Source organism: Anguilla anguilla, chromosome 10 (genome assembly GCF_013347855.1).
Source record: "Anguilla anguilla isolate fAngAng1 chromosome 10, fAngAng1.pri, whole genome shotgun sequence".
Taxonomy (NCBI): Eukaryota; Metazoa; Chordata; class Actinopteri; order Anguilliformes; family Anguillidae; genus Anguilla; species Anguilla anguilla.
Genome location: NC_049210.1, coordinates 40,682,944 through 40,709,595, shown reverse-complemented (window position 1 = coordinate 40,709,595; position 26,652 = coordinate 40,682,944). Strand labels below are relative to the sequence as shown.

Below are 26,652 nucleotides of genomic sequence, written 5' to 3'. Positions count from 1 at the left end.
AGTACCAGACCGTGGGGCCCTGGTACTGAACTCAGACTGTGTCAGCTTTAGCTGTGGCTGACGGCCTTGCAGAGCAGCACGCAATTGGCTAAGAAGTCACCTGAGTAAAGAGGATTCTCACTGGTGGGATGTTTGAATGACATCACGAATCAGGAGCCAATCAGATGGCTGCCATGCAAGCCAGTGTTGCTCCTCTAACTCACGACCTGGCAGTGGGCATTGCAGTAATGACCACAAACACACAAACTGGGCAATTCCAAATGTGAGAACATGGTAAACAAGTAAACACTGCCAGGGAAAATATGTTATTTCCTCTGCAAATTCATATTCAACTACAGATCTGAGATATCTGGAGCAATTTTGCCAGGCACTCGACCTTTTATGTAAGGACATCCAAAGTCTAAATGTGTGCTGCTTTTTAAATTGGGCTCAAAAATCATGTGACTGTCTATGGGGAATGAATGTCCATTAGCACGTTCTGAACCTGAGGCAAAAACCATGGTGACAGCTGGATGGAAACAGCCAGCCCTCCCCTCCATTCCACCCCCCCCCCCCCAACTCCTCTGCAAAGGACCATAAATGAGGGGGGGGGGGGGGGGGGGTAGAGCAGACAGGGGCTTTTCCACAAAAACTTTACATCATGGTTTCACGCTCAGTGATCATCAACACATGCGAAGGCTCTGAAGGGCAAAATCTATATGAAGACGGTGTACAGATGAGGATTCAGAACCTCCACACTGGATTTGTTTGCCTGCGAGCGGCTCATTCCCCACTGACTGCCAGTCATTTCGCTGCTGCATATCTGGCGCCAAATCGAGTCAGAGACCAAAGGGAGTAGCTGGAGCCACTACTCGAAAGCACTCCTCTCCACTACTAACGACACGCACTCTTTAAAAAATAAGAGGAAAAAATTGTGGAGTATCACTTTAATTAAGCAGATCATTCCGTCCGTAAGGCCCAACAGGACATAACTCTCTCTATCCCTCTCTCTCCCTCCCTTTCTTTTTCCCTCTCTCCCTCACTCTCCTTCTCTCGCCTCTGTACCCAGCGCCTCCCTGAAACTGGTTCACCGATAGCAGAATCTGTCTCCCTCTCTCTCTCCCTCTCTCTCTCCCTCCTCTCTGGCAGTCTTTCCCTAACGCACTCTCCCACTTTATCTGTCACTCCCAGCGTCTCTCTCTCTGTCCCTCTGCTTCTCTCTCACTCTGCTTCGCTCCTTTACGCTTCCTTGCTCTCCCACTCTATCCCTCTCTCTCTCTCTCTCTCTCTCTCTCTCCATCTCCCACCTTTCTTTCCCTCGACCTGTGCTGTCCCCATTTGAGAAAATAAGATTGAGAGTTTCTTGATACGTCACCAAGCAAAAAAAAAAAAAAAAAAAGACAAAACAAAACAAAAATAAAAAATATTGTAAATTTGTGAGGATGGAAATTAAATCATCCTCATCCTCATCATCACCACCCTCAGATGTGCTTCAGGAAGTGCGGCCCCAGCGGTGTGGTCCTGAGCAGAGCGCAGGACACTGAGCTCCACAGAAACAGCTGTGAGGCGTCTTTCTGAACGGCTGCTGCCCGCCCTCTTTCATCGGTGCGAGCCGCGTGATCCCCCTCTCCATCCTCCCTGACACAGGGAGAGGAATACCCGCAAAAACAGGCAGCCCTCCAACGTACCCGCCCCCCTGGCACCCGCCCCCCTCCGTCCCCTGCTCCACGCACGAGTTTAAGTGCCGTTTGCAACGCAGGGAACCTGCCAAGGGGGATAACCACCTCTCCTCCTGTCTATGAGATCCAAAAACTGCAGTCCCCTCAGTTCTAGAGCCCAGCATCATGACCACCACACACCAGTGAGAGAGAGAGAGAGAGAGAGAGAGAGACTGCAGGAGAAAGAGAGAGACTTCCACAGACACAGGTTTGTAGGCTAAGTGGGTCCCTGCGCTGGGCTCTCCAGTGTCTCAGGCTTCTCTGATTCTGTACAGAAGCAGCGCGAGCGCTGGCAGAGGAGGGAGGTGCAGGAGAGGAGAAGAAGCGCTCGATGTAGAGCAGAGCAGAGGGAGAGCTATGGCTCTCATACGCACTACGGGCCCCTCTCTCTCTCTCTCTCTCTTTCAATCCTTCTCTCTCTCTGTCACACACACACATGCACACACAAGCCCAACACCCCCACTTAACCTTAAACACACACACACACAAGCCCAACACCCCCAGCTTTCCTTAAACACACACCCACAAGCCCAACATCCCGACCTCACCTTACACACACACATACACGCACACACAAGCAGACACTTGGTGTGTGAATGTGTGATATCAGATATTCAACCAAAGAAACAACAAGAGTAACAGCAGCACAAATAAAAACAATGTTTAAAATCCCTGAGATGCAAAACTCCAAAAACAACAACAAGAGCATCCACCCAGCTGCTCAATCCTACACAATCTGCTTTTACTCTTTTTCTTTTAAAACAAAAATCCCTTTCAAACTGACACCCAGCCACAGGAGTATGTTCCAACCATGTGACACTAAAGGTTCCAAACAACAAGCGCAAAGAGAACTTGAGTCCTTTCTTTCCTGCGTCCTCAGCCCCCCCCCCCCCCCCCCCCCCCCCCACACACACACACACACAACTGCCCCCCTCCCCGTACCTTGAGCAGTCGGACGGAGGGCAGGAAGGCAGCGTGGCAGAGCTTCCTGATGGTCCAGTTGATGGGACGCGGGGTGTCCAGCTGATTCATTTCCCCTCCCTATTTCCTCCCGCCAAAAAAATCCCACAATTCCCGCTTCCCGGAGCCCGAGAGCAGGCGCGCCGATGGGGGCGAAGGAATCTCTCCGGCCAAAACCCGCCAGCTTCCCGAAGCATGACCCCCCCCCCCCTCCCCTGCCCGCACCGCCCCCCTCTCCGCAAACCCCCTCACCACCTCTACACCTCTCCTCCTCCCTTCCCGTCGCCGCCGCCGCTGTCGCTGCTGCTGCCGTTCGCTCCCTCTCTCACTCTCCCTCTCTCCCTCCCTCCCTCCTTTCCCGACGAGGGGTAATCCGGCTAGTTGGCGGGCGTCCGGAGCGGGGAGCCGATGCCGATCCCGGTGGAGGAAGCGCAGGGGGAAGAGCATAAGATCCGAGCCGCGAGAAACCCGCCACCCTCCTGCATTCCAAACCAGCAGGACCAAGGATCAGCTGAGAAACGGGGGAGGGCTACACTGTCTTCAAGACGAGTGAGCACGAGAGAGAGGGAGAGGGAGAGGGAGAGAGAGAGAGAGAGAGAAAGGGTGGGAGAGAGAGAGAGAGCGAGGAAGGGACAGGGAGCGAGAGAGAGAGAGGGAATGAGGGAGAAGGATAGATGGAGGGTGAGAAAAGAACGAATGACAAAGAATGATAGCACGCTGATAGCAGGCAGGAAAAAGTTGGAATGCTATGGAATGAAGGGAGAGGGATGGAGAGGGATGGAGGGACAGAATGAATAGAAGAATGAAACAAACCATGAGGGAGAGAAAAGAATAACAGGAGAGAAAGAGAAAGGAGAGAGACCGAGTAAATCAGGAGGAGAAGGATGGAGAGAAAGGGAGAGAGGGGAAGAGAGATAGGAGTGAGAAAAAAAGAGGACAAGAATGGTAAAGACTGACAAAAAATGAGGAGCGGAGACAGATGAAGAGAGAGAGGGAGAGACAGACAGGAGATAAACAGAGTAGAGAGGAAGGGAGATAATTATGGAACAAGAGAGGTGGGTAGAGTGTAGGAAAGGAGGGCGGATTGGGTGAGTGAAACAAAGGAAAAAAGAAAGAATGGAGGATGGAGAGAGAGGGGGAGAGAGAGAGAGAAAACTGTTCTATCACCAGGTCCCTAGGTCAGACTCTTCTCAGATACTCTCCAAATAAAAAAAGGATTCGATCAGCAGCCAGAGTTTCTCACCCCACCTCCTTTCTCTCTTTCTCTCCATCTCTCTCCCTCTGTCTCCCTCTCCCTCTCTCTCTCCCTCACTGTGTCCCTCAATGCCTGCTTCCCTCTCATTTTATCATTTGTTTATTCCTTCTCTTTTTTAATCACTCATTTTCCCCAGTTGTATTCCTGCAACTTTATGTGCCTGGCAAGATTACAATACAGTTCATGGGAAAGAGAGAGAGAGAGAGAGAGAGACTATAGTAGTGCCATGACTAGCACCCGTTCCTCCAGAAGACGAGAGAGAGAGTGTGTGTGCGTGCGTGCATGCGTTTATGTGTGTGTGCTTCTGTGTCTGTGCGTGTGTCAGGGGAGATTCCTCGACATTAGAAGACTCTCAACTCTTTGATCAGCATGGACATCCAAAATCTGACCAGATGAACTGAAGTCAAATCTATGCAGCTACAAAGAGAACACCTCTCTGCTCACATGGAAATGCAAACAAAAATGATTTATCATCTATTCGTTATTTGACGGCGTTTTATCTGAGAACTCACAGCTTCAATACGGGTCAATATGTTTGTTTTCTTTGGCTCATCCAAACAGTAATGCGATAATTACAAAATGGAGGATGCCTGACCTGATCCCATGCATGATACTTGGTTATTACCTTCTACATATTTGGTATGATGATATTCTACACTGGCGGGTCGTAAAACTTTCAATGCTAAATTTGAGAAGTTTCTGCAAAGGAATTTCACACAGGGTAATAATCCGAGATGTTTCTGCAGCCTTTTGTTCAATAGTCAGCTGACACCAATTTCAATTTGGTAATCCATAAGCGAATACTCCGCTAAGCTCAAAGAAATATACCGTAGCTTCTGGAATCTCATTATCATTATCGCTCCCCCCAGGAAAATAAATATATGGAAAAGATGTCAAATACTGCTTGTTGTGCAAAAGCTGAACAGCAGCAAGCACATTCTGAACAACCACCCTGAGGGTAGTGTTCAGTTCACAGAAATCAAATCTGGAGAAAGAAAAAAAATGCAGTTCACTCCCCCTGCAGATTATATTAGAATAAAATGGAATAAAGATAATTTTACATCCATAACTCAGGAAGCCTGTGTGCCTTAGTGTGACAGCCACAGTATTGACAGTCACCACACCACCCCCTCCCTCCTCCACTCTGCAGATTACATTATAATAAAGATCATTTTACCTCTATAATTTAGGAGAGCCCGAGAGAGTTTGAGTGACAGCGAGGGTATAGACGCAGGCGCCACCCCTCACGTCCGCGTTACTTTTCCCAGTTCCCCGCTGATTATAACTTGTCAGGTGTAGCCGCCTCACAAAAAGCCTTTCGGCTTGTAAAGGAAATTATATAACTCATCGGATGAATGTACGCAACCATGGCAACCCTCTGATTACTGTACATCGCCTCTTCTGCGGCGTACAGAATGTGCAGGAGCCCGCTGGCTTGGTCACGAGGTGAGACGCGGTTGGAGGGCAGCACACTGAGCTCAGGTGGGGCATACGGTCATCGACCTGGTGGACCGTCCCACCTGAGCCTCGAAGGTCCTGTTATTTAACAAAAAAACAAACAGAAGGTTAACTTGCCCCTTTCCGTGTGAGAATCAAAGCAGCCAATCGAAAGAGGAACACGGCTGTTCTCTTTGATCACTAATAAGAAAAATGAAATAAAAGACTAATGCATATTTATTCAGCTGCTAATGCAGTCGATTCCGCTGGGATTTCTCCTCTGATTGTACATACCACAGCAGCGGAAATTGGCTCTGTAGAGCTCTTCTGTGCCTGCTTGCTGAATTTATTGCCTTCCTGTACACTGCACACATACAGTACACACAGACACACTCTCTCACACACGCACATGCACACACGAATACAGGCACGTACGCGTGTGCAGACACACATACACACTATCTCTCTCTCTCTCACACATACATGTATACAGGCAAGTGTGTGCGTGCATGCACACACTCTATCTCTCTCTCTCTCTCCCTCTCTCTCTCTCACACACACTCTGTGTCCCACACATACACACAAATACACACACAAAAACATTTTACGAAACTGCCAAAAACACATATTTAAAAATACAATTTCAGGAAGACACACACACACACACGCACGCATACACACATGCGCACACCCAAAAATATAAATACACCAGCACAGGACAGCTGTCTGCCACTTCTGCAATTACGAAACAGGCTGTAAAAGGAGCATTTTTGATTAACGCATTCTGAAGAACATGGCTATACGCTACGCACTGCCTCATCTCCTGGACACGTGTACAGAGGGCCATACAGAAACGGGGGACTTTATTCCTACACTGCAGTTTGCAAAAGTTGAGTCAATTCAATAACCTCTTCACAAACGGGCTAACGTCCCAAAGCACTTTACACAAATCCAGTCGCGGGACCCAATATGTGAGCCCAGGGGCACCAGGGGAAAACTCAAGGCGGTCAGAGTAATTAAATCAGCGACCAGAGAGACGGACAGATTTTGGTTGAAGCAAAACGACATTTCACAAAACGAGCTATTCCTTGGTTCAATGTAGCAAAGTGGTGTACAGTCCTCTGAGAGGATTCACCACTGTCTGTGAATGTGGAAATGTGATCCAAATCCCCTGGAGAGATGCTTAAAAAACACATTTGTGAAAATGAGCTGTCTTCCGATAAAAAAAGCAGACTTCTCTCAAATAAGTGTTGCTCGTCTCCAGAATAAAAGCTACCCATTGTGATGTAACTTTTCTTTTTTAAATTATTAAATCCTGTGTTTAATTAGTATTGATCCACCCCACTCCCCCTACCTCCCATAACACATTCACATTCTGTGATTATCCACACATACACTGGAGTCAGAGGTCATAGGTCAAAGGTCCTATGACTCTTTGATCCAATGAGACGCTTGGGGATTGAATGTAAAATTATTTGGCCGGGTAAACTCTCATCAATTGCTAGAATCAGCGTTCAAACGCCGCTTCATTAAAGCATGCAAAAATCCATATTCATCAATATTAATCATGGAGAGGAAAAGAAGTCTGAATTAAAGTAACCAATAAATTAAAGAAGCTAATTCATTTACATAAGTGAACTCAGTGAGTTATTATCTGCAGAGAAGTGGGGTCTGTTGAAGGTATGGGGAGGTTGATCATATGAATATTCAATTTTGAGCGTTACAAAACATAGAGTTGGCCGTGGGCATGAACACCAAGCAGTTTTTTGGGTCATAACCACCCTTTCAACTGCTATAAGCATGTAAATGAGGTAACTCTGTTAAGAGGTGGGTGTGTTTTATGTTGGGGCACTTTGGGACTGCAGTAGCATTCTTGCTCAAGGCCACCAAAACCCAAGGGCCAGTTCTGACAGAATACTGCAAAAACATTTAGTTAAAACTGCGATAGAGTACATTTTAGTATGACAGAATACAGAGTTCCTATTTGAGTCAGATCAACTCTTCTAGAGTTGAATTAATGCTAAACCTTTTACTGTGTGCACAGAGGCATACATGCATAGCCCAGTGGGATGATGTATTTCAAATGCAGAGGCTGTATTAATTATAGACCGACCCATTTTTAGGGTTATCATAGTTGGATATGAAACATCTACAGTAAGCAGGTTGTTCCACATCAGTTGTTCTAAAGCAATGCATTAGCATACAGACTTCTTACAAATTCTACCCGTATAATTGCTGCATTAGGTATATACGTGTGTGTGTATCTATCTATCTATCTATCTATTTATGTTACTATATATATATATATATATATATAGATATATACATACATACATACATACATACATACATACATATATATGGTAACTATGGTATATGTATTTGTGTGTTTGTTTGGGACAATTGCATTTATTTTCTTGATTTAGCTCTGTACAATTTTTAGATTTGTAATCAACTAACATATGGATAAAGTGCACCTTTTCAGCTATTATTAATAGGTGGTTTTATACATTTTAGTTTCACTATTTAGGAATTACAGCACTTTTTATACACAGTCCCTCCATTTCAGGGCTCCATAATGCGTGGGACAAATGGCTTCACAGGTGATTCTGATTAGTCAGGTGTGTTCAATTATTTCCTTAGTGCAGGCATAAGAGAGCTCTCATTATCTAGTCTTGAGTCGAGGCTTTTGACTGCCTTTGAAGTCTATTATTGGCATTTGCCAGCATGAGGACCTGATCTGCGACAATGAAAGTCATGAAAGCCATTATGAGGCTGAGAAACAAAATAAAAAACAGAGATATAGGCAAAAACTATGGCTTAAAGAAATCAACTGCTTGGAACATCGTTAAGAAGAAAGAGACCACTGGTGAGCTCAGTAATTGTAATGGGCCTAGTAAGCCAAGGAAGACCTCTATTATTGTTGATGACTGAAGAATTTTCACCATAATGAAGAAACCCCCCCCCCCCCCCCCCCCAAACACCAGCCTGACAGATCAGAAACATTCTTCAGCAGGGAGGCGTGGATGTGAACAGAACCAGAAGCAACACTGCAAGATGGAAACCATTAGTTAGCAGCAAAAACAGGATGGCCAGATTACAGTTTGCTAAGACATACCTAAAATAGCCTGCAGAGTTCTGGAAAAAAGGTCTTGTCGATAGATGAGTCCAAGACTGACTTGTATCAGAGTGGTGCACAAGAGCAAAGTGTGGAGGCCAAAAGGAACTTCCCAAGATCCACTGGTTTTTAATCAGAGAAAACACGGTGGCCCAGCGTATTCAGTAGCAGAGCCAGCCACTGGCACAGCTTAAACTCTGTGCTGTCGCTTGAGTCACCTCTGTTCTGAGGGTCTGTTCTGTGGATCAATGGTCCGGAGTCAGTTCCCTGGCCTCCGCCTGTTGGGAGATATCGCGAATGTTCTGACTGAAGTCACTCGTCTGGACAGGCGGCGACGCGCTCAATCGCATCCACTTTAGGAAAACAACAAGACGACGTGAAGTACCGGTTCTGATCCCTTCCAGGTATCAGAGGACAACAGCTACTTTCATCGCAGAATATATTTATTTATTTATTTATTTATTTATTTATTTATTTAATAAGGCTAGAAAAAAACGCATTCAGAATAAATTTACAAAATATCCCATATTCCTTTTCATTCATTCAAATAACAACAACAATCATGTTATTATTTATTTTTTTCATTTTTTATTATGCATCAACAGATTTCAAAACGTGTTATGGGCTTTGTCAAAAGTAAAACTTTTTTTTGTTTGTTTATGGATTAATATATGCGCATATATTTGAAGAGAATCTCGGAGGGCTTTGCGCTGTAAAACTCCTGCGCTTCACTGAAAAACACCACAACACGGGAACAAAAGGATACACGGAATTGAACCGAACAGAATAGAAAACGGCACTACCCTTAAAAGACGAGATGGTCTTGCGCGCAGGGACTCGCGCTTTCTTGCTTCCGCATAGATGCGAATCCAGTGCTGGAGAACACCGGAGAAAATAAGCGACTTACCGACGTCAGCGTGCGGCGTTTTAAAATAGCATACCCTACACAATAGACTGTTGGTAAGTCAGTCGTTAAATAAATCAAACAGGCTCTCGTTTCTCTCCACTGTGTGATTAGACGGCAGTTCTTCAGGAAAGGAGGTGATGTTGGAAAAGCCGCGATTCCTCGAGAGTCCATCGTGTGTTCAGATATTTCATACATTTTCTTTCGCATGTATTGTTACTCTAGAGGAGGAAGACACATAAGGGTCTAGCTGCTGAATAACAGAAGGCTTTATCTGTGGTCCTGTTTAATTCTTTTTGATCCTAAAACATACCAACGAATCTGTTCATGACAGAGTACACTTGAGCTCTCTTAAAACCGGCTGGGGGATAGTGAATTCCACAAGCTTTTCACACGGCAGCCTACCATCTCTGAGGCCAGAGCGTTTTTTAAAAAGAACAAGAGCACACTGCCCCTGTCTGTTCGTTGGGCAGTCCAAATTAAAACCACCCATCTTACTGCATGGCGGCTTGTGGGCTGTTGGCCCAGTCTTGATCTAGACTTGGACCAGGTTAGGACCCCCGATATCTACCTGACAATGTATCTGCTTTAGAATGGGCTTGACTTCTGCGTTGTAGTCGTACATTTTTTACAGAGAAAATCCAACCGGCTCACTGCATTGATATCTACTTTAATTCTCTCACTGCATTAAACAGGGACTGATATCAAATCAGTTCACCGCATTAGAGAGGGGGATTGGTATTGACTATAAGAGCCTCAGTGTATTACGGAGGGATTTATATGCAGTTGGTTCCCCGCAGTCCAGAGAGGCGTCGAGATACTGTCGCCGTCTGGCATAAGCTTCACACAAATACTCCCCGTGACCTCACAGTCACGTGACATCGGCACGGTTACGGAGGGCCTATCGATGGATCCCGTGACTCCCGGGCTGCAGTCTGGTCACGTGTTAAAGCTCATGCGAGGGGGGGGGGGGGGGTTTGCAGATTCCTCCGTGTAAACATCTCTCCGCCGCAGGGTCAGGGCGGAACCGTAGACACGGGGCCGGTCTCTGCGCTGACGGAGAGCCCCGGGGGGAGCGGTTTGGACCCGGAAGCGTCTACGCGCCAGCCAAAGGGAAGTTCTGATTAGAGAGAGAGAGAGAGGGCTGTGGCACAGCAGAGCAAGCCAACCGTACGGTATCGTACCGTACATGCACACGTGTTCCATCACAAATCACATGCGCGTACGCTCTTTTTACACCCCCGAGCGTGACCATTTATCAGCGTGAGGGGGCCTGTAAAATCCACAGGCGATTGACACCGGGCGCCTGCGAACGTCCCCCCCGGCCCCCCGTCCGCGAGGGCGCGAGCGGCGCTCCCTGTACGCACGTGATTGGTTAACGCAGGCCTGGGTCGGGGGAAATCGATAATCCCATCCCGCTTTCCCGAACCCGCCTACGGCGGAGGCGCACGCCATCGCCCCGGCAACCAACGCGGGGCTGCCGGCTGTGTTCTGGAAGTGTGGGCGGGGTCGGGGGGTGGGGGCACATCTACACAAGGTGTTGCATAAATGTTGAAGCTCTGTCACTCTCAGCTGTACCAAATGTACACACACACAAAAACACATGCGCAAACACCCGCACACACAAATATACACATGCGCGTATGTGCACACACCCATACACGCACACAGAAACACACACACACACACACACACACACACACAAAAACACAAACAGATCTCCCTCCCACACTCCTAGTTCAGCCCCACAGGAGAATACCTCCCCAGTGAATCCGTAAGGGTGAATCACACTGCAGTTAGCACAAACACCTAAAAGCAACAATCACTTTTCACCAGTTCATATTTTATTAGTGTCACAGAATGATATGGGTCACCAACCCGGCATTTTGTATAACCGTCTCCTCCCGCAGGCTCAGATCATTATAAAAATGCTGCGTATGGGCCAGATACTTTCAATATACTATGTGTAAGTGTAAGAATCAGTGCCTTTTATAATATACACAACCATTACTTAACTATAACCGTTATTACCAGTGGGGTTTCTGCTGACGTTGTTCAGACGCAGACCTGGGCACAGGCACAATTTTCGCATGCGTCTGAATAATCCCATTTTTCTCCTCGGTAAATAAAGGCGGGGCCCGAAGCTCTTCTGAGACTCCCAGGCCCCACGCGCGAGCGCTGCTGTATAACACGGGGCTAGCGGGTTAGCGCAGCCTTTCATTTCCAGCATATTTCCAGCGGGGGCTCTTATTGCGGTGCTGCAGTGCAGCGAGGAGAGCAGCGGGAAAGCCGTTAAATGCGCGTAGTTGCGGGGGCGGGGGGGGGGGGCGGGGACGGGAGGGGTGGGGATGCACAGGACCCCACGAGAGGGGGAAGCAGCAAAGAGCACTAGCAGAGCCTGAATTCAAAACGCGCACCTTTAGAACACATCCCTTTAGAGCACACCCTTCTAGAACACACACCTTTAGAACACTTCCCTTCAGAGCATGCCCTTCTGGAACACACCTTTAGAACACTTCCCTTTAGAGCATCCCCTTCTAGGACACGTCTCTTTTGCAAAAAATAACCCAAAAGTAAATGACAAATAAGTAAAGGAGAGTTGATATGGATCCCCCCGGGACTGTGTGCGATGTGGCGAGCCTTTGGAATCTAGGCGCGGTTGCATCAGGCAACTGTGTCGCCTTGGCGACTGAAGCGTGATGGACATCACACGTTAGTACTGTGTGAGAGCACCCACACATTCCTTTCACCCCCCTAACCCTACCCCCCCCCTCCCCCAACCGGCGCGGTCACTCAGAGTGTGCGGGGACGGAGTCGGGGGTGGGGAACAAGCGATCCCCGGCCCTGCCGGCACTGCAGACAGCCGACAGAAACACTGACCGTGGCGATAATCGCTCAGAGAAGCGGACTTCCTGCGCTGCTTTAACTCTGGGCCGACGGAGCCGCCTCGAGCTGCCTCAGTCAACATCCTGGCGCACAGTCGCGTTTATTTATGCAGCTGTTTATTTCTGCATTATTAATGCGCTCGTGGCTTGCCTTTATCCCTCCCACCTTGCGGCACATTACCGCTCTTCATATTTTACTCATAACCCATTTACACATTACGGATGTTTACCAACGCAGTTTTGGGTTAAGCACTTTGCTCAACGGCACGAAAGCTGTGCCCCGCTTTGGAATCGAACACGCAGCTCTTTGCTAAAAGCGTTATCGCACCAACACACCATCCCGGGCCCAAGGGTAAAATATGACAGTGAGGTGAAAGCTACGAACAAAATATTAGCCAGATAAAGCCAGAGCCAAAACAGTTTACATTAATTAGTTAAAATGCCGTAATTTCGGTGGCCGGTTCAAAATGAGCCAAGTATAGTAAGGTTATAGCTAGAAGCACCTTCATCGGGACAGGGTGTAAAAAAAAAAAACAAATAAGTAAATACTGTAAGTATTTTTCTCCATATTAGGACATGCCTTGCCTGTCTCTGTCCTAATGTGTATAAAATGACTCGTTTACTCTTAACATGGCTCTAAAATAAAGGTATTTCAGATCATATTCAAAAACAGCATGACTGTGCCTTGGTACTCTTGCTGAATGCTCCCGTCCACAAACAGCTTTCCGAAATTGGTCGTTCTCGCCAGCGCACAAGTGCGGCGTTCCCGACCATGCGGAATGCGCGTGGATACTACAGCGCGTGTATCCAGAGCAGCATGCATCACGCCCGTGCATGATGGGGAGATGCGCCCCAGGGCTGCGCCAAATCACGACCTGAAAAAAGCGCCGTCGCAGGAAAGGAAGCGATCTGCATTTCAGGAATGACAGGGGGAAATGTATGGTTCATTTTAAAGTGCAGTGCAGTGCAGATACAGATAGAAGGGGGGGGGGGGGGGGGGGGGGGGGGGTATGCGCTTTGTTATGTGAAACTGGCTCTTTTTCAATGTCTCCAGAGACAGAGAAAGGGTTCGGATTGTCAGGCGGCTGATGGTTCGCTGTATTTTCCCATGTTTGATTGTTATGTATTCTTTCCATAATTTATGCCGTTTACGATTTACATTGTGAAACAGAAAGCCAGTGACTCACTGGAAAGTCGGCGATATTAGTAAATATTGGCAGATACAAGCGCTGACCCCAGTGTTTAAACAGCCCTAGACATTTTATTTTTTAAACCAAGAACGTGAGTTCTCTTGCTGGTATTGATCCTAACTGAAGAATTATCCCTAGTGGCATTATTTGTTGATGCAAAATCAATAAAACTGTGTTTGAGCCATCACCTGCTCAAAAGCCCAGATTAGAATTTGAATCTTTAATATAGTTGGCTGACCTGGTCTGTAATAGCCCATGGTTTTCTGATTGGTGCTCTGATTTTCCTCCTTCAACAGAGCGGCGCGGCATTTGCAAATAGACCGGCAAATAGCATATTAAAGGCGCGGTCAAAAGCAAATTACAACTCATATCTCGGGTTTTGGTCGTCATTACCCCACTTAACAACCTTGTCTGCAACGCAGCGTCGCTACCGTGATGTAAGAAGGTAGAAACAGGGCCGATTCTTTTCTCGGGAGAATAGAGGTGCGCGCGGATGAGAGAGGTCGCGGGAAGCAATTTCCTTCATTTTTAGACCGACGATTGCATTCTCAGTCACAGTCCTGTAGGTCCGCCCCGACTGTCTCTCCTGGTTTTAAATCAAAACAGGAGGGAGAAAACGGGTTCCCCGCTAACTCGAGGCATCGAGAGGGAGTGGTGTTAGGATCACTAAATTATACAACATCACTCACGTGCATTTACATTTTCGTCAACGTAAACAATCTTAAATTTATTACAAAATCTCTCTCTTTCTAATATGGACTTCTGATTCTACTGCTGTGTCTTGTTTTGGAAACAATACAGGATATTTAACGGTTTGTGTCAATAGGCCTCCTACATGTACCGTCATCACGAATAACGAGTAAGAAACGTCAAGCCTGAGTAAGAACAGTCAATGCTGTGCATCAAATTTTGTTCTGGGGGGGGGGGGGAAATCAATCAACAAAGGACGGTTATTCAACAATTCACATTTCAAAGCATACGAAAGAGCACTTGAAATTTCTTGCAGGTTTAAATCTAAACGTGCTATCGTCGGTTCAACACTAGATGGCGCTCGACTGATACAATTTACCCGCTCCAATTAAAAGGCGTTAGCTTCAACGCAAACGGTTTCACTCTCAATTATTCAAATAATTTCCGTGGTTGCCATTTGTGATTACATCATCAGTCTCCCCGTTCAATGCAGTTGCAGCTGGTGAATCATGTATGTGTCTGTAATACGACTTAACATATTTCAACACATCACTACATTCAACATATCCTTACAGTAGCCTACGTACTCAGAAGACATTCCCTTGATATATTTTTTAAAATCTCACAACGCAAGAATAAATCCATCACAGTAAATAAAATGGAAAAACCTTCTTGGATATGATCGTGCGTGTACTTAAAAGATACCACTCCTGCCTCCGCAGACAGCTTTAATTGGCTTCTGTGCCTGATGACACGCCAGTGAAATATTTTTTCTGGTAGCAAGCGGTTATGCAGAAGCGTCGTGACAGATTAAGGCAGCCACAGAGGTGTTCGAGGCGCAGCAATTTAAGAAGCGACTCCTTTGTACCCACGACACGGTGACAGGCAGAAGTAATTTATGGGCTGCGCTTTTTTTTCATCCACTAGAGGGCACCAGTTCAGCAACCACAACCGAGGATCAAATTCTTACCAACGGCAAGTGTGGGGGACCAACAGTCTCCACCCTGGACTTGCATCCCTGACCGCTGACTACCTATTGTTAAGATGACAATGCAAATCTCTTAAGTATTTTACACCACAGCCGCACGTCGCTTTGGAAAAGTACCTGCCAAATAAATATAATGTAATGCAACAGCCATCTCCGACCTCCTACCCTCCTACCCCCCCCCCCCCCCCCCCCACCTTAAATAACTCCTAATACAAATGAAGCTGATTTGAGGGCAGTGAGTGAGAAAGTGGACAAGACCAGACACCAAACAGAAAAAAAATAAAAAATGCTCTCGTCTGTGGGTTTCTCTGTGGAATAAGTCGATTCACAGTGAAGAGAAACATAACCATAAATCGATTCACAGTGCATTACTTAGCATTTATGAAAACCCAGCAGTCTTTCCCATCAAAAGAAAATCCCTTTTCCTTTCTGATGGAACCTTTTAAAGGAGAACATGCAGGGACATGAACTGCATGTCTGTTACTCTGCATATAAAATCGAAACAGCATCTTACCCGTTGAAGCACTAGCAATATCTGAAAAATTACACGATAGATATGAGGTGTTTTATCTGGTTCGATTTTTTAAATGGTCTCTGCAGTTCCCTCTGAGATAAAGATGCCTTTATGAGGGAAATTATGTTACAGCTGGGTTGAGCAGTCATTCAAATGCAGAAATTATGATGCATAAATTAAGCAGCGTTCGCTACATAAATGTCACACAAATCACTAAATTTCAAAAGGCCTTTCAAAGTTAAGCAGAATGCCTTATTCTCTGACAGTCTTGGGACCCTGAAAGGCTCTCTCGCACCTGTTCCGTTCCACCTGGCTTTCATGTTTCCTGTTCGGTCCCCATCCCGTCTCCTTCAAAATGTGGGAGTTCTCAGAAGAAATTCAATTTCCACCTGTCAATCATGACCTGCCACCTTTCCAAAGCATCACAGAACCATTGTATAAAGATTTTTGTTTAAAAAAAAATGATGTGCTGGTCAAAAAAAAAAAAAAAAAAAGATAAAAAAATCAAAGACACATCACATTTATAAAGATGAACTGAGATTTGAAGGATATATCACTCAAGACCCACGCACGTTTTTCCCCCCTTTCCCATTAAGTTCCACCATTTTTGTCGTTGTTTCTCATTTCAAGAGGAAATTGGAGGTTTCACTTTCAATTAAGTGAGCCATTCATTTTAACCTTTCCCAGAACCAAATGGATGTCAAATCAAATTTGAGGCAAATCTGTAGCACAAAAAAAGCTCTTTTCAGGAGGCTGTTGAGGTACAGAAAGAGTCATGGTATAAAAGTTAAAACTAAAGAGTGAGGTTAGCTAGGTTAACTTCATCAGAAAAAAAGTAAACATCACTTATTGGGCCTCATTCACAAAACTTTTCTTAAATTATTCTTACTTCTGTTCGTAAAAATGTTCCTACGAAGAACCTACATGGGATTCTTGACGCATGTGCAGACCTTTGTTTTTGTTGGTGCATATCCCAGGTATATGAGATGATGAATGCTGACTGTTTATACATTTTAGGCATAATCCTGTTCATGTGATTAGCATAAGGAAACAGCCATGAACAAATACAGATAAGAAAAAAATGATGAATGTCAAAATGTTGTTGGAAACGTTCTTACACACAGTTTACGAAAAAGGTGAATAAGGTCCAATGTAGCATTCAAAAAAATATTAAGAGCATCTATTCGTACATTGCAGCGCACACATGCGTGTGTGTGTGTGTTTATAAGTGTGTGTCTGTGGGAGTCCTACAAATCACAAGTAACATGCCAGTGTTCCATTAGAGCTATATTATCGCCATAAATGTGCAGCCATGAGACCTATCGGACAGTTTCCAACAAAAGCAACCCACCAACAGCTGACTGTGTCCAAAGCCATCGCTCAAGGCCATTGGCTGCTCCGCATGGTAACAGCAGGAGGGATCACCAGAGGGCTCCACCTCCAGTTCCGCCAGGTCACGTGACGGAATACAGCCAATAGCAGCCGGCCCACGGCTAACATTCCAATAAGGGCTGTCCCTGGGGTTGCCATGGAGACGAGGCCGACACATTAAACGCGGTCTCATTACCCTCCCGGCTTTGGCACTATGCCCTGAATCCCCCCCCCCCCCCCCCCCCCCAACAGAGAGAATGCATCCCCGCTGTTATCACAGATACCTTTCAACCCGCCGGCCCAAACAAACTACCGAGACCACTCCAACGTGAGGAGCGTCTCGAAACCAACAGAGAGAAACCGAGGCAGAATCCAGGAGCGAGGACGGACCTTCTGCCCCCGAGGGTTCTAGGCCAGACGAGAAGCCAGAAATCCTGCTGTGCTGTGCATTGCTTCGGCGTTAATAGAGCGGTGTAAACTTGCGCATGTACTACACTGTCCTATCCTAGCACAACTGTAGAACTATGCTAAATCATAGTGCCATATTAAACCAAAGAACTACTGGTAAACCGTAACAAAACTGTGTGATAAAAAACTGTATTCATGGCGATATGTTAAAGCACAGTAAAATTGTGTGTGTGTGTGCCTGTGTGTGCGTGTGCGTGTGTATGTGTGTGTGTGCGTGCGTGTGCGTGTATGTGTGTGTGCGTGTGCGTGTGCGTGTGTAGGTGTGTGTGTGTGTGTGTGCGTGTCTGTGTGTGTGTGTGCATGTGTATGTGTCTGTGTGTATATGTGTGTGTGTGTGTGTTTGCGTGTGCGTGTCTGTGTGTGTGTGTCTGTGTACGCGTGTGTATGCGTGTGTGTGTGTGCATGTGTATGTGTGTGTGTGTGTGTGTGAGAGGATATAGGGGGGTGCTGGCGTACCACGGGGACCATCAGCAAGAGGCCCCCTCTGCAATCTGTCAACGCTAAACTGGCGCTAATCTGATCTATGGTCCCCAGAGGTGGCGGGTGAGAGTGGCAGGGCCTGGCGGCTCAGCCTGGGCGGGAAGCGGGTTCACGCTGGCCTTTCATCCTTCAGCTGGCTGGCATATGCCCATCTGGAGGGATAAACCCGAGCCCCAACAGTCCCGCAGCTCGAATAAACTCTGAGGGATTCGAACGGGTGCACAAATAACACCCTCCACCCACCTTCCCACCCTGTGTGTGTGTAGGTGTGTGTGTGTGTGTGTGTTTGTGTGTGTGTGTGCGTGTGTAGGTGAGTGTTTGTGTGTGTGCATAAGGTGTGTTATGTGAGTGCATATGGTGTGTGTGTGTGTGCATAAGGTGTGTGTGTATTGTCTGTGCATATGATGTGTGTGTGCTGTGTGTGTGCGTGTGCATATGGTGTGTGTGCGTGTGCTTGTGTGTGCATACAGTGTGTGTGTGTGCAAATGGTGTGTGCTAGTGTGCGTGTGAGTGTGTATGTGTGTGTGCACGTGCGCATGTGAGCGTGTTTGTGCGTGGAGGGAGCGAGGGAGGGTGGTGGAGTTATTTGTAGATCCATATGAATCACTCGAGTTTATTCAAACTGTGGGCGTTTATTTTGATCATGTGGACGCTCTCGACACTGATGGCAAATATTTGCATAACCGATTCCCCTCTCTCCACAAAGCACTTTAGCAAAGTGCAGTTGATTCCGTGAGAATAGAGACTCACCGGCTTAAAGAGAGATTTATTCCTTGGCACATTGAGGCATAAAGTAAATTCAGCGCAATGTAAATATCATTTCCCATGCCGGGTTATCTTAATTGGCTACTCATAAAGCAAAACACAGCCCCGGTATTTCTGAATACATATTTTTAAAATAGAATATACCTCCAGGTGAAGTATTGCTTCAGAATAAAGTCTTCAAATCAGATCTATGGCTTTCTATGCGGTTACAGAGATTCCATATTCCCTGTTCTTTATGGATACGGTCACATCCTGACCCCTCACACTCAATGCACCTCCATTCATTACACATTGGACTGGCCTTTTGGCTCCTGTCTGAAAGGGTTGGACCATGGTCTCAGAGGTTCAGTGAGGGGGTGGGGGGTGGGCCATAGAAAATGACCAGTGTGTTTTTAAAATAAGTTTTCTATAGTTACTCCCCAACCTTTGGCATTTAAGCGGTCCTCACAATGCAGGAGAGAATGGCAGGTTTGACCACTGTAGCAGCATGGTGGCGTTCGTGCAAGCCAGTCACCATGGCAACTGGCCAAGATGTACTTATTTAGATACTTACTTTTTGTGAACACCTCATTTTTTGTAAACATCGAATTTAAAAAAAGAGGAAACTATTTACATACACACAGACAATAAAAAATTAACATAGAAATCACTTTTTCAGTCCAGCCTTTAACACAGGGGGTGCACACCTCTAGACCTGTAGGGGGCAGTGTACATGCTGCATTTCATTCCAACCAACTATTCTGGGCTTCATTTAAAAAACGGCTGGATACATCAGTGCCGGTTCGCTCCTGTCGTACCACAGTAAAAATATTTCACCAACGACGCATTGTGCAGTCTGTCACTGCAGCTCATGATTCTGTCAACAGCATCAATTTAAATAAATGATTGGACTAATTAAAAAACTAAGAGAATAATTTTTTTTTTTTTAATGACCACAAAGCGCTCTCCTGCTTTAATTGATCTTTCCGTAAATTTCCGCTACACTGTCAGTTTTAGGGATCTTATAAATCTACAGTGTACAGTACATATGGCAAAAAAAACAGTAGCGCCATCAATCAAAGCTGTGTGATATAGTGTTCCCACGCATAACCCCCCCCCCCCATTTCCTCAGTGTTAACACAGTAGTAGTTTGGGGGGTGTTAAATTATGCTTTGAATTCCCAGGCGACGACAGGCACTTTGCTCCACTCTGTTGTGGGGCCGATGTGAAATAAGGGCCTGGTATTCGGTTTAAAAACACAGCTATTCGGCTGAGTAAGAGGGAATTTCCCTTCAGGCAGATGGAAAGACTTGACAGCTGCATTGATATCCTGATGGGTGTTAATAGCCCTCTCCGAATGTAATGAAAACTCTTCCGGGTAAGAGGGGGAAAAAGCATCACTTTCACAGAGAACCCATCAGAACTCCGTATGTGAGTGTGTGCGTGCGCAAATAAGCCAAAACAATTATAGTAAATTCATTTGTATCGTGCTTTATAAAGACACGTAGAAGAAAATACGCAATTAAGTGAAACATTTGCAGTAGGAAGCTTTTCTCTAGATCTTACAGCACAGGGGTTTCTTGGTTCGTTGACATTTTGATGAAATAATACTCTGGGGCTGATGCCCTCAAAGGTCACTGCTAAAGGTTCATCGAGTCAGTCAAATTGCACTGTTAAACACAATGTGAACAACTCAAAAAATATATATAATAAAAGGTCAAAAACAATGATGACAGGGGATAAAGTTCTTTTGTTTTCTCAAACGGTGCCGTGGCACTCAGATGACACCACGGTGGCTAATCCTGCTAAGACGCTTGTTTCCAGTGTTGGACGAGCCCACCCTGCGTGGAGCTTAGTCGTGGCTATGCCAGTGCTCGCTGGGGTCAGCAGCTAAGCAAGGCGGTGCATCACTGGCTTAGTGATGCCAAGCAAGGAAAGGGTTCCCATTAGCGGTACTGCCCTAGTACTGTACCATCATGCAATAGCAAACTAATTGGCCTCTTCCTGCCTGGCCTAGCAGCTCAGGATAGGTATGCAGACATCTCAATGACCGTGCAGCTCAATGGTGGACTGTGCGGTAAAAAGATCTATGCAATGGCTGCTTGTGCACAAGCGAATTGGCAGAGACCGGCCAGACCTCTCTGTTCCGCAACTTCTGGGCACCTCGCACCATTCAGCTGTGTCCTCTCCTCTTTTATTTTTCATTTCCTTCTGGGATCGTAATCTTGGGGTGATTAGATGTAGCGGCGCTAGACGATAGCACCAGAGTAAACCACAGCAGAAGCCCGGGAAGTGCAGTTTGTGGGTGCTGAGCCAGAGCCTGTAAAGTACGCAAAAGCAGGACACTTGTATGGACACAGTTTGTTCACTAAGTACGTGAGAATCAGTGACTTGGCAGTGATACAAACTGCCCCTGATTCATCCATAAAATATTAGCCTGGTCCAAATAACACAATAACTTAACAAATCGGCACATGGGGAGACATTAGACAAAAGAAAAACACCTACTGTGACTACATTTTCTTGTGGGAAAATTACTGTCTTTATATTTTGACCGTATTATTACCATTGACTTACATTGGAAACAAGTAGCTAAAACACTTATACAGGAGCCAACCACACTGGCGCTAGTGAGCAACATCTCTCATCAAGACCAGGAAGTGAACTTCAAAAAGGAAGCCCAGTTTTGGCTGCTTGGTCCAGCCCTGTTAAATGAAAAGACATATAGTCGACATATGCTAATCCATAGCACTATGCTAACCAAGATGACAATGCTAAACCATGTCAAATACGCCAAATGCAGACTAATCTGGCCTGCCACTAACTCAGTTACAGTAGAGTTTATATTTCTAATATTTCAAACTCGAACAATGCAAGTAGAGGAGCCACTGAATTAGTAAACACATCTGTTCTTTATTTATTAATAAGTCCAATGAGTCAGACTGCAACAAGAATAAAACAAATCCATAGGGCCAGCAGTGAACAGTGGGTGTTGGACCTAAAGCATTCCACCCTGTACAACAAATCAAGTTTAAAGAAAGAAAGAAAAAAATAACTCCGCAGAAACTAAAATCCTTCATGCATAACAAGTGAAACACAGGGGCCCTGTGTATCAACAGAACTACCTAATTGTTTTTTGAATAATGCACCAGCTCGTGAGTCTTAATTGAGTCAAAGCTGACTCCATTGCAAGAGAAGAGAAACGCAGGGCACTTTACAAACTGCTACATCTGAGAATCCATTTCAAACACAGCATTCGCGTCTGATCTTAGCTGCCTGTTTACAAGGCCAGGAACTAGCACCAACAGCTGCATTTTATCACTAACAGGGGAAATGGAGGTAAACTGAATATCTACACATAAAACCAGTAAAAACAGAGGCCTTTTACCACAGTACACATAGTCTGTGCCCAGAATAGACTCTGTATCTCCATTTATTTTGGTCATTCTGGTGTTTAACACATTGAAAGTTCTCAGCAGGCTCTATGTACAATCAAAGCTTCATATCATAATTTAACAGCAACAAAAGTTGGTTAAAAACCAACATTAAAAAAGTGATGAAATCATAATGCATATATGTAAATGGAAAAATAGAAGCAGTTTTTTTGCTTATTGAGAATTCCAGTTTTCTGTATAATTTTCAGAGACAGGAGGCATGTCGGAAAATAATTCGGACGCCACTGGAATTTTGGATAAGCAGGAAAGTATGAATTGAGGCCTGTCAGACTAATAAGGGATTTCATGTTGCAGTAGTGCTGTAGTGTACATGCAGGTTTGAAACCTTTGTATTTGAGCTGCGATGCCTTATTCCTCTGAAAAATGAGCAGTCTACACACGTGAAGAGGTAAGAGGAACGGCGGGATCCGGGGAGCGTCCTTAATTAACGCGCGTTTGGCCCCGGAGAAACCCGCAAATTAATGTGACATTTACTCCTGATGGCAGGAGTTCCCCCCCCCCCCTCCCCCCGCTCTGCTCCTCATCTCGCCACCGCTCCCTCATCTTGCTGGGGTGGCGCCAGAGGGGCGTTTACAGTTTTTACCGGCATTTCTTTGTCTGGACCCAGGAGAACAGAGAAGTTAATTAATTTAGCTTCGTTGTGTCTCTTTATTATTATTTTTTTTTTAGTTTTTAAAGGCCCCCTTCGTCTGTAATGGGTTTGCTACGGGTGAGAAGCAGCGCTATGCGAAAAAAGGGAGAGAGGGAGAGAGGGAGGGAGGGCGGGAGGGAGAGAAGAAAGCCGCGCTGATCCATCGCTGCTGTTGCCGTGGCGGCATCTGTCACAGACCGGCGGGTGACACCCGGTCGGGCGAAGCTGCGAAAGCGGAGCGGAAGCGAGGGAGCTTATCGCGCGGGAGAATGTCACCCGTCATCTGGCGCGGCGGGGGGGGTGCGGGGGGCCGCGCGCGGGGGGTGGGTCGATCACCGAATCTGTCTGCGCGGGGCGGACTGCCACTTCACTGTTCAGCCCCCCCTCCCTCTTCCCCAAAGGCTAATAGCGAAACGGCAAATTGAGCCGTTAAGTTTTTTTTCTTTAATGTCTGCCCCAGTAGATGGCATTCCGGTTACGCTTGACCTAACATTTAATAATGAGGCAGACAGTAAGCCCTGCGGCTCGAGGACCTGCGTCATGCTAGTGCACGCTAGCACAGATATACCCCTGTTTCCATCACCTGCGCTGTCTGTAACACTGACTAATAAACCTTCACTGAAAATTCCTGCTCAGAAACTTTGCGCCCTTCTTGAAATGTTGTATTTCCTGTGGGCACAGGTTCCAGCCTAAGCCTAATTGGACACTAAATGAATTCATTTTTGTTCTTGCTGTTCTACAGCCGGGCATCAGACGTTTTATTTGATCTATTCCCCCGTCTGCGTGAAAACAACTACAAAAAGAAAAACTACAAAGCAAAAGAGAGTGTAGGCCCAGAACAGTTCTGAAACAGGCGTCGAATAAATGCAGCAGATTATCCGAGGGTTGAAAACAAAACAAAAATTCACAGACGTCTAAGCAACTCCTAAGACGTCTAAACCTCCTGCTTATAAATACTTGCTTGCTTTTTAACTTTTAAAGGTTTCTAACTGTGTACTGTATGTATTTATATGGTTACTTCCTCTTATTCAGAAAGCAGGTTTAGTGCCCTGTATACATAGTAGTAGTACTAGTACTAGTACTAGAACTAGTAGTATTGAAAGCCCACAATCCAGTGCTCAATCTCCTCAGTAAAATGACTTCTGTGAATCACATTGTTACTGCCGCTTTAAAAAAAAACCTTCATCGTTTACGGATCGTACAGATGACTGTTACATAACATAGAAACTGGCTCTACATCAATTTTAGCTGATTTTCAGCCACACATTAAAAGGGGAAAAAAAAGGGTCACGACCTGATTTGCATTGCATTCTGGGAGACAGAAGTCTTACCATCCATTTTAAATTAAAACAGGACATAATCTTAATAAAACATTAAACAGCCTAATTGGGTCTGGACGAAAACCTGTGCATTCTAAACTCTCCCAATGGGGACCCTAGCCATCTTCCATCACAGACCGAAGACCTTCAATACAACCACTTACAACATTCCAATTACATTCCATTTATTAAACGACCTGCTCCTCATTAATATGGAACCAGAGGGAGGTGTTTTACAGATAAGCCCAGTCAATTACTCTCCTCAGCGGGACTAGCGACAGCTCTGAAAGTTTCGCGTAACGGCTCTATTTAAAAATCACCCGCTGTGCTAGCCGAACCTTTCGTAAGCTAATGGCTCTAGCAGGATCAATCACTGCTGAACACGGGGGTTACGGCATACAGAATGGACTTACTACGGGCCATAAAAACCAAACAAGGGAGAGAGGGAAGGGGAGAATGAAAGAATGAGTGATATATAGAGAGGGCGAGGAGGAGAGGTATTTCTAGGCAACGCAACCAAGCGTGTGTTTCAGAGACAGGCGGGACTCACGAGGAAGAGAACCAACGCAAAGCCAGAGGACCGCGCCCGCTCGTCACAGAGCTGTCCGTTCGTCCCCTTCTGGAGAGACGAGCTCGAAGCTCGAAGTCTCGGAAACATGCCAACGTTTCTAAGAACCCTCTTGCGGACTGCTTTTCAAATAAAAGAACAACGCTCACTTCATCCCTCTTTTTTTCTCCACCTCCCCCCATCGAAGACACCTAGGAAATTGTGTAGAGTAAAATTTCTTTGGCGCCGGTTATGAATATTCTCTAGACCTGCGACACCTGTTCCCCGTTTTGTCTTCACTCAAAAGGAGAGTCAAGGAGGGAAGAAAGTTTTAACCTCTTTTCCAGATCAGGGGCGTTGAAAAAGTACCGTCTAGTTAAACGCGGTTAGTTTATGGTAAACTTTCTATGTGTTCTGTGGGGGCCCTCATGATATTAGTGCCGCCCAAATGGTAAATGGACTGCATTTATATAGCGCTTTTATCCAAAGCGCTTTACAATTGATGCCTCTCATTCACCAGAGCAGTTAGGGGTTGTGTGTCTTTGTCAGGGACACTTCGACACGCCCAGGGCGGGGATCGAACCGGCAGACAACCACTCTTACCTCCTGAGCTATGTCTCCCCGTCAGAGGGAACTGTGAACTGCAACAAAGCAAGCAGGCCAAAGCCTGTTCTCTCTTCAAGCAATAGTATCCTCCCCCCCCGCTCCGCCCCCCTTCTATTTTTTATGACTTGCAAATACGTCCCTCCACGATCAACATCAGAGCCGCACTTAAAGCCAAGCTGGCTCGTAACACTTAAAATTCCCGTCTTAATGCTCCTGAAGCCCAGAACGTAGCTATAGTAACCCCGGAATTTACATCCATAGAATCCCGTGTTGAAAGAAGAAAAAAAAAAACCTGATACGTTTGTCTTAAATAATGCCACTAATGGCAACAAACATTTCTGCTACCGGGGGGGGGGGTTACATTAGTTCATTGATAACGTCAGTGCAAACACACTCACCAGAGCAGCTTCCAGAGATGCCAACTGCTCCGGTGGCATCGGTGTACGGGGCAATATTCGGGCTGATGCCACTGTCACACTTCAGAGCAGATTGCTTAATACTCAGCCTATTCAAGGACCGGAATAAAAACAGTATGCAAGGTTCTGGGATCAAACTCAGAAGAGAGTCAGAATCACCACTGTTTGAAACTTCTCTTATAACCAACATGTAGTCTAATGTTAGCCCCCTTGTGTCAACTGTGCATATAAATGACTACTGACTGAATGTTACAATTTTCTGGATCAAGGACTCTCATGTACCATGTGCGTTAGCGCAACACCTGTGGCGTCGTCATCGATCTCGGGACAATCATCTTGAGATAGAATTTGTACGTGAAGATGCCTCTTGACAACGCAGCGGTTTAATCAAACTCTGCACAGAACATGAATCCCATATCAGCTATTGTAAGTCTCAGGTGAACCTTTGCCTCACCCCTAATTGCATTTCTATTTCCAACACTCCCAGGTAAATTGAACGTGCAGTTGAATACATTTACATAAATACATTGATTTTTGTTGTCAAATTTTGCACAGGGCATCTGTTATATCAGTCCCCTGGTTACCCCTGCATAGCATTATCACTGCATTTGCAATGTTCTAGCCAGTAAATCTCAGCTTCCTAATCCAGGTTTGGAGTGTGATCTTTTTTTTTTTTGCCTCAGTAATTAGCAATGTGTCATGAACAGCGAGCCCAGAAAACACAGTCAAGACTAGCTTTTAATGTCTGACACAGCATTGGTAAAACAGAGATTAAAATGCATACAGACATGCCACATCAGAATCCTCATTACTAGCGGAGAGATTGTTTTTACATTTCAGCTTGGCACAGAGGGGGGGCCGCACTGTGTGTGAAACAGAGAATAACTCCCTGGGCAGACAGCTCCACCGTGGAGGCAACAACAACAACAACCACCAAACGCACACAAAACCGCAAAGAGAAGACAATGGCGGTGTCT

At 45.9% G+C, this 26,652-nt stretch overlaps 1 protein-coding gene across 13 annotated transcripts in view; it reads right to left on the bottom strand.

Moving 5' to 3' along the window:
* Positions 1-26,652, bottom strand: part of trpm3 (transient receptor potential cation channel, subfamily M, member 3) — a 191,831-nt gene that overhangs the window by 126,073 nt on the left and 39,106 nt on the right. For 4 of the 13 annotated variants that reach the window (XM_035378701.1, XM_035378705.1, XM_035378703.1 and 1 more), the window contains exon 1: positions 2,640-2,729. The exons of 7 other annotated variants lie outside the window; for them this stretch is intronic. In XM_035378701.1, coding sequence (XP_035234592.1) covers positions 2,640-2,729 — 90 coding nt within the window. Of the gene's footprint in view, positions 1-2,639; positions 2,888-26,652 lie in introns of those variants that run through there. 2 more of the 13 variants (XM_035378697.1, XM_035378700.1) reach the window with 1 other exon arrangement.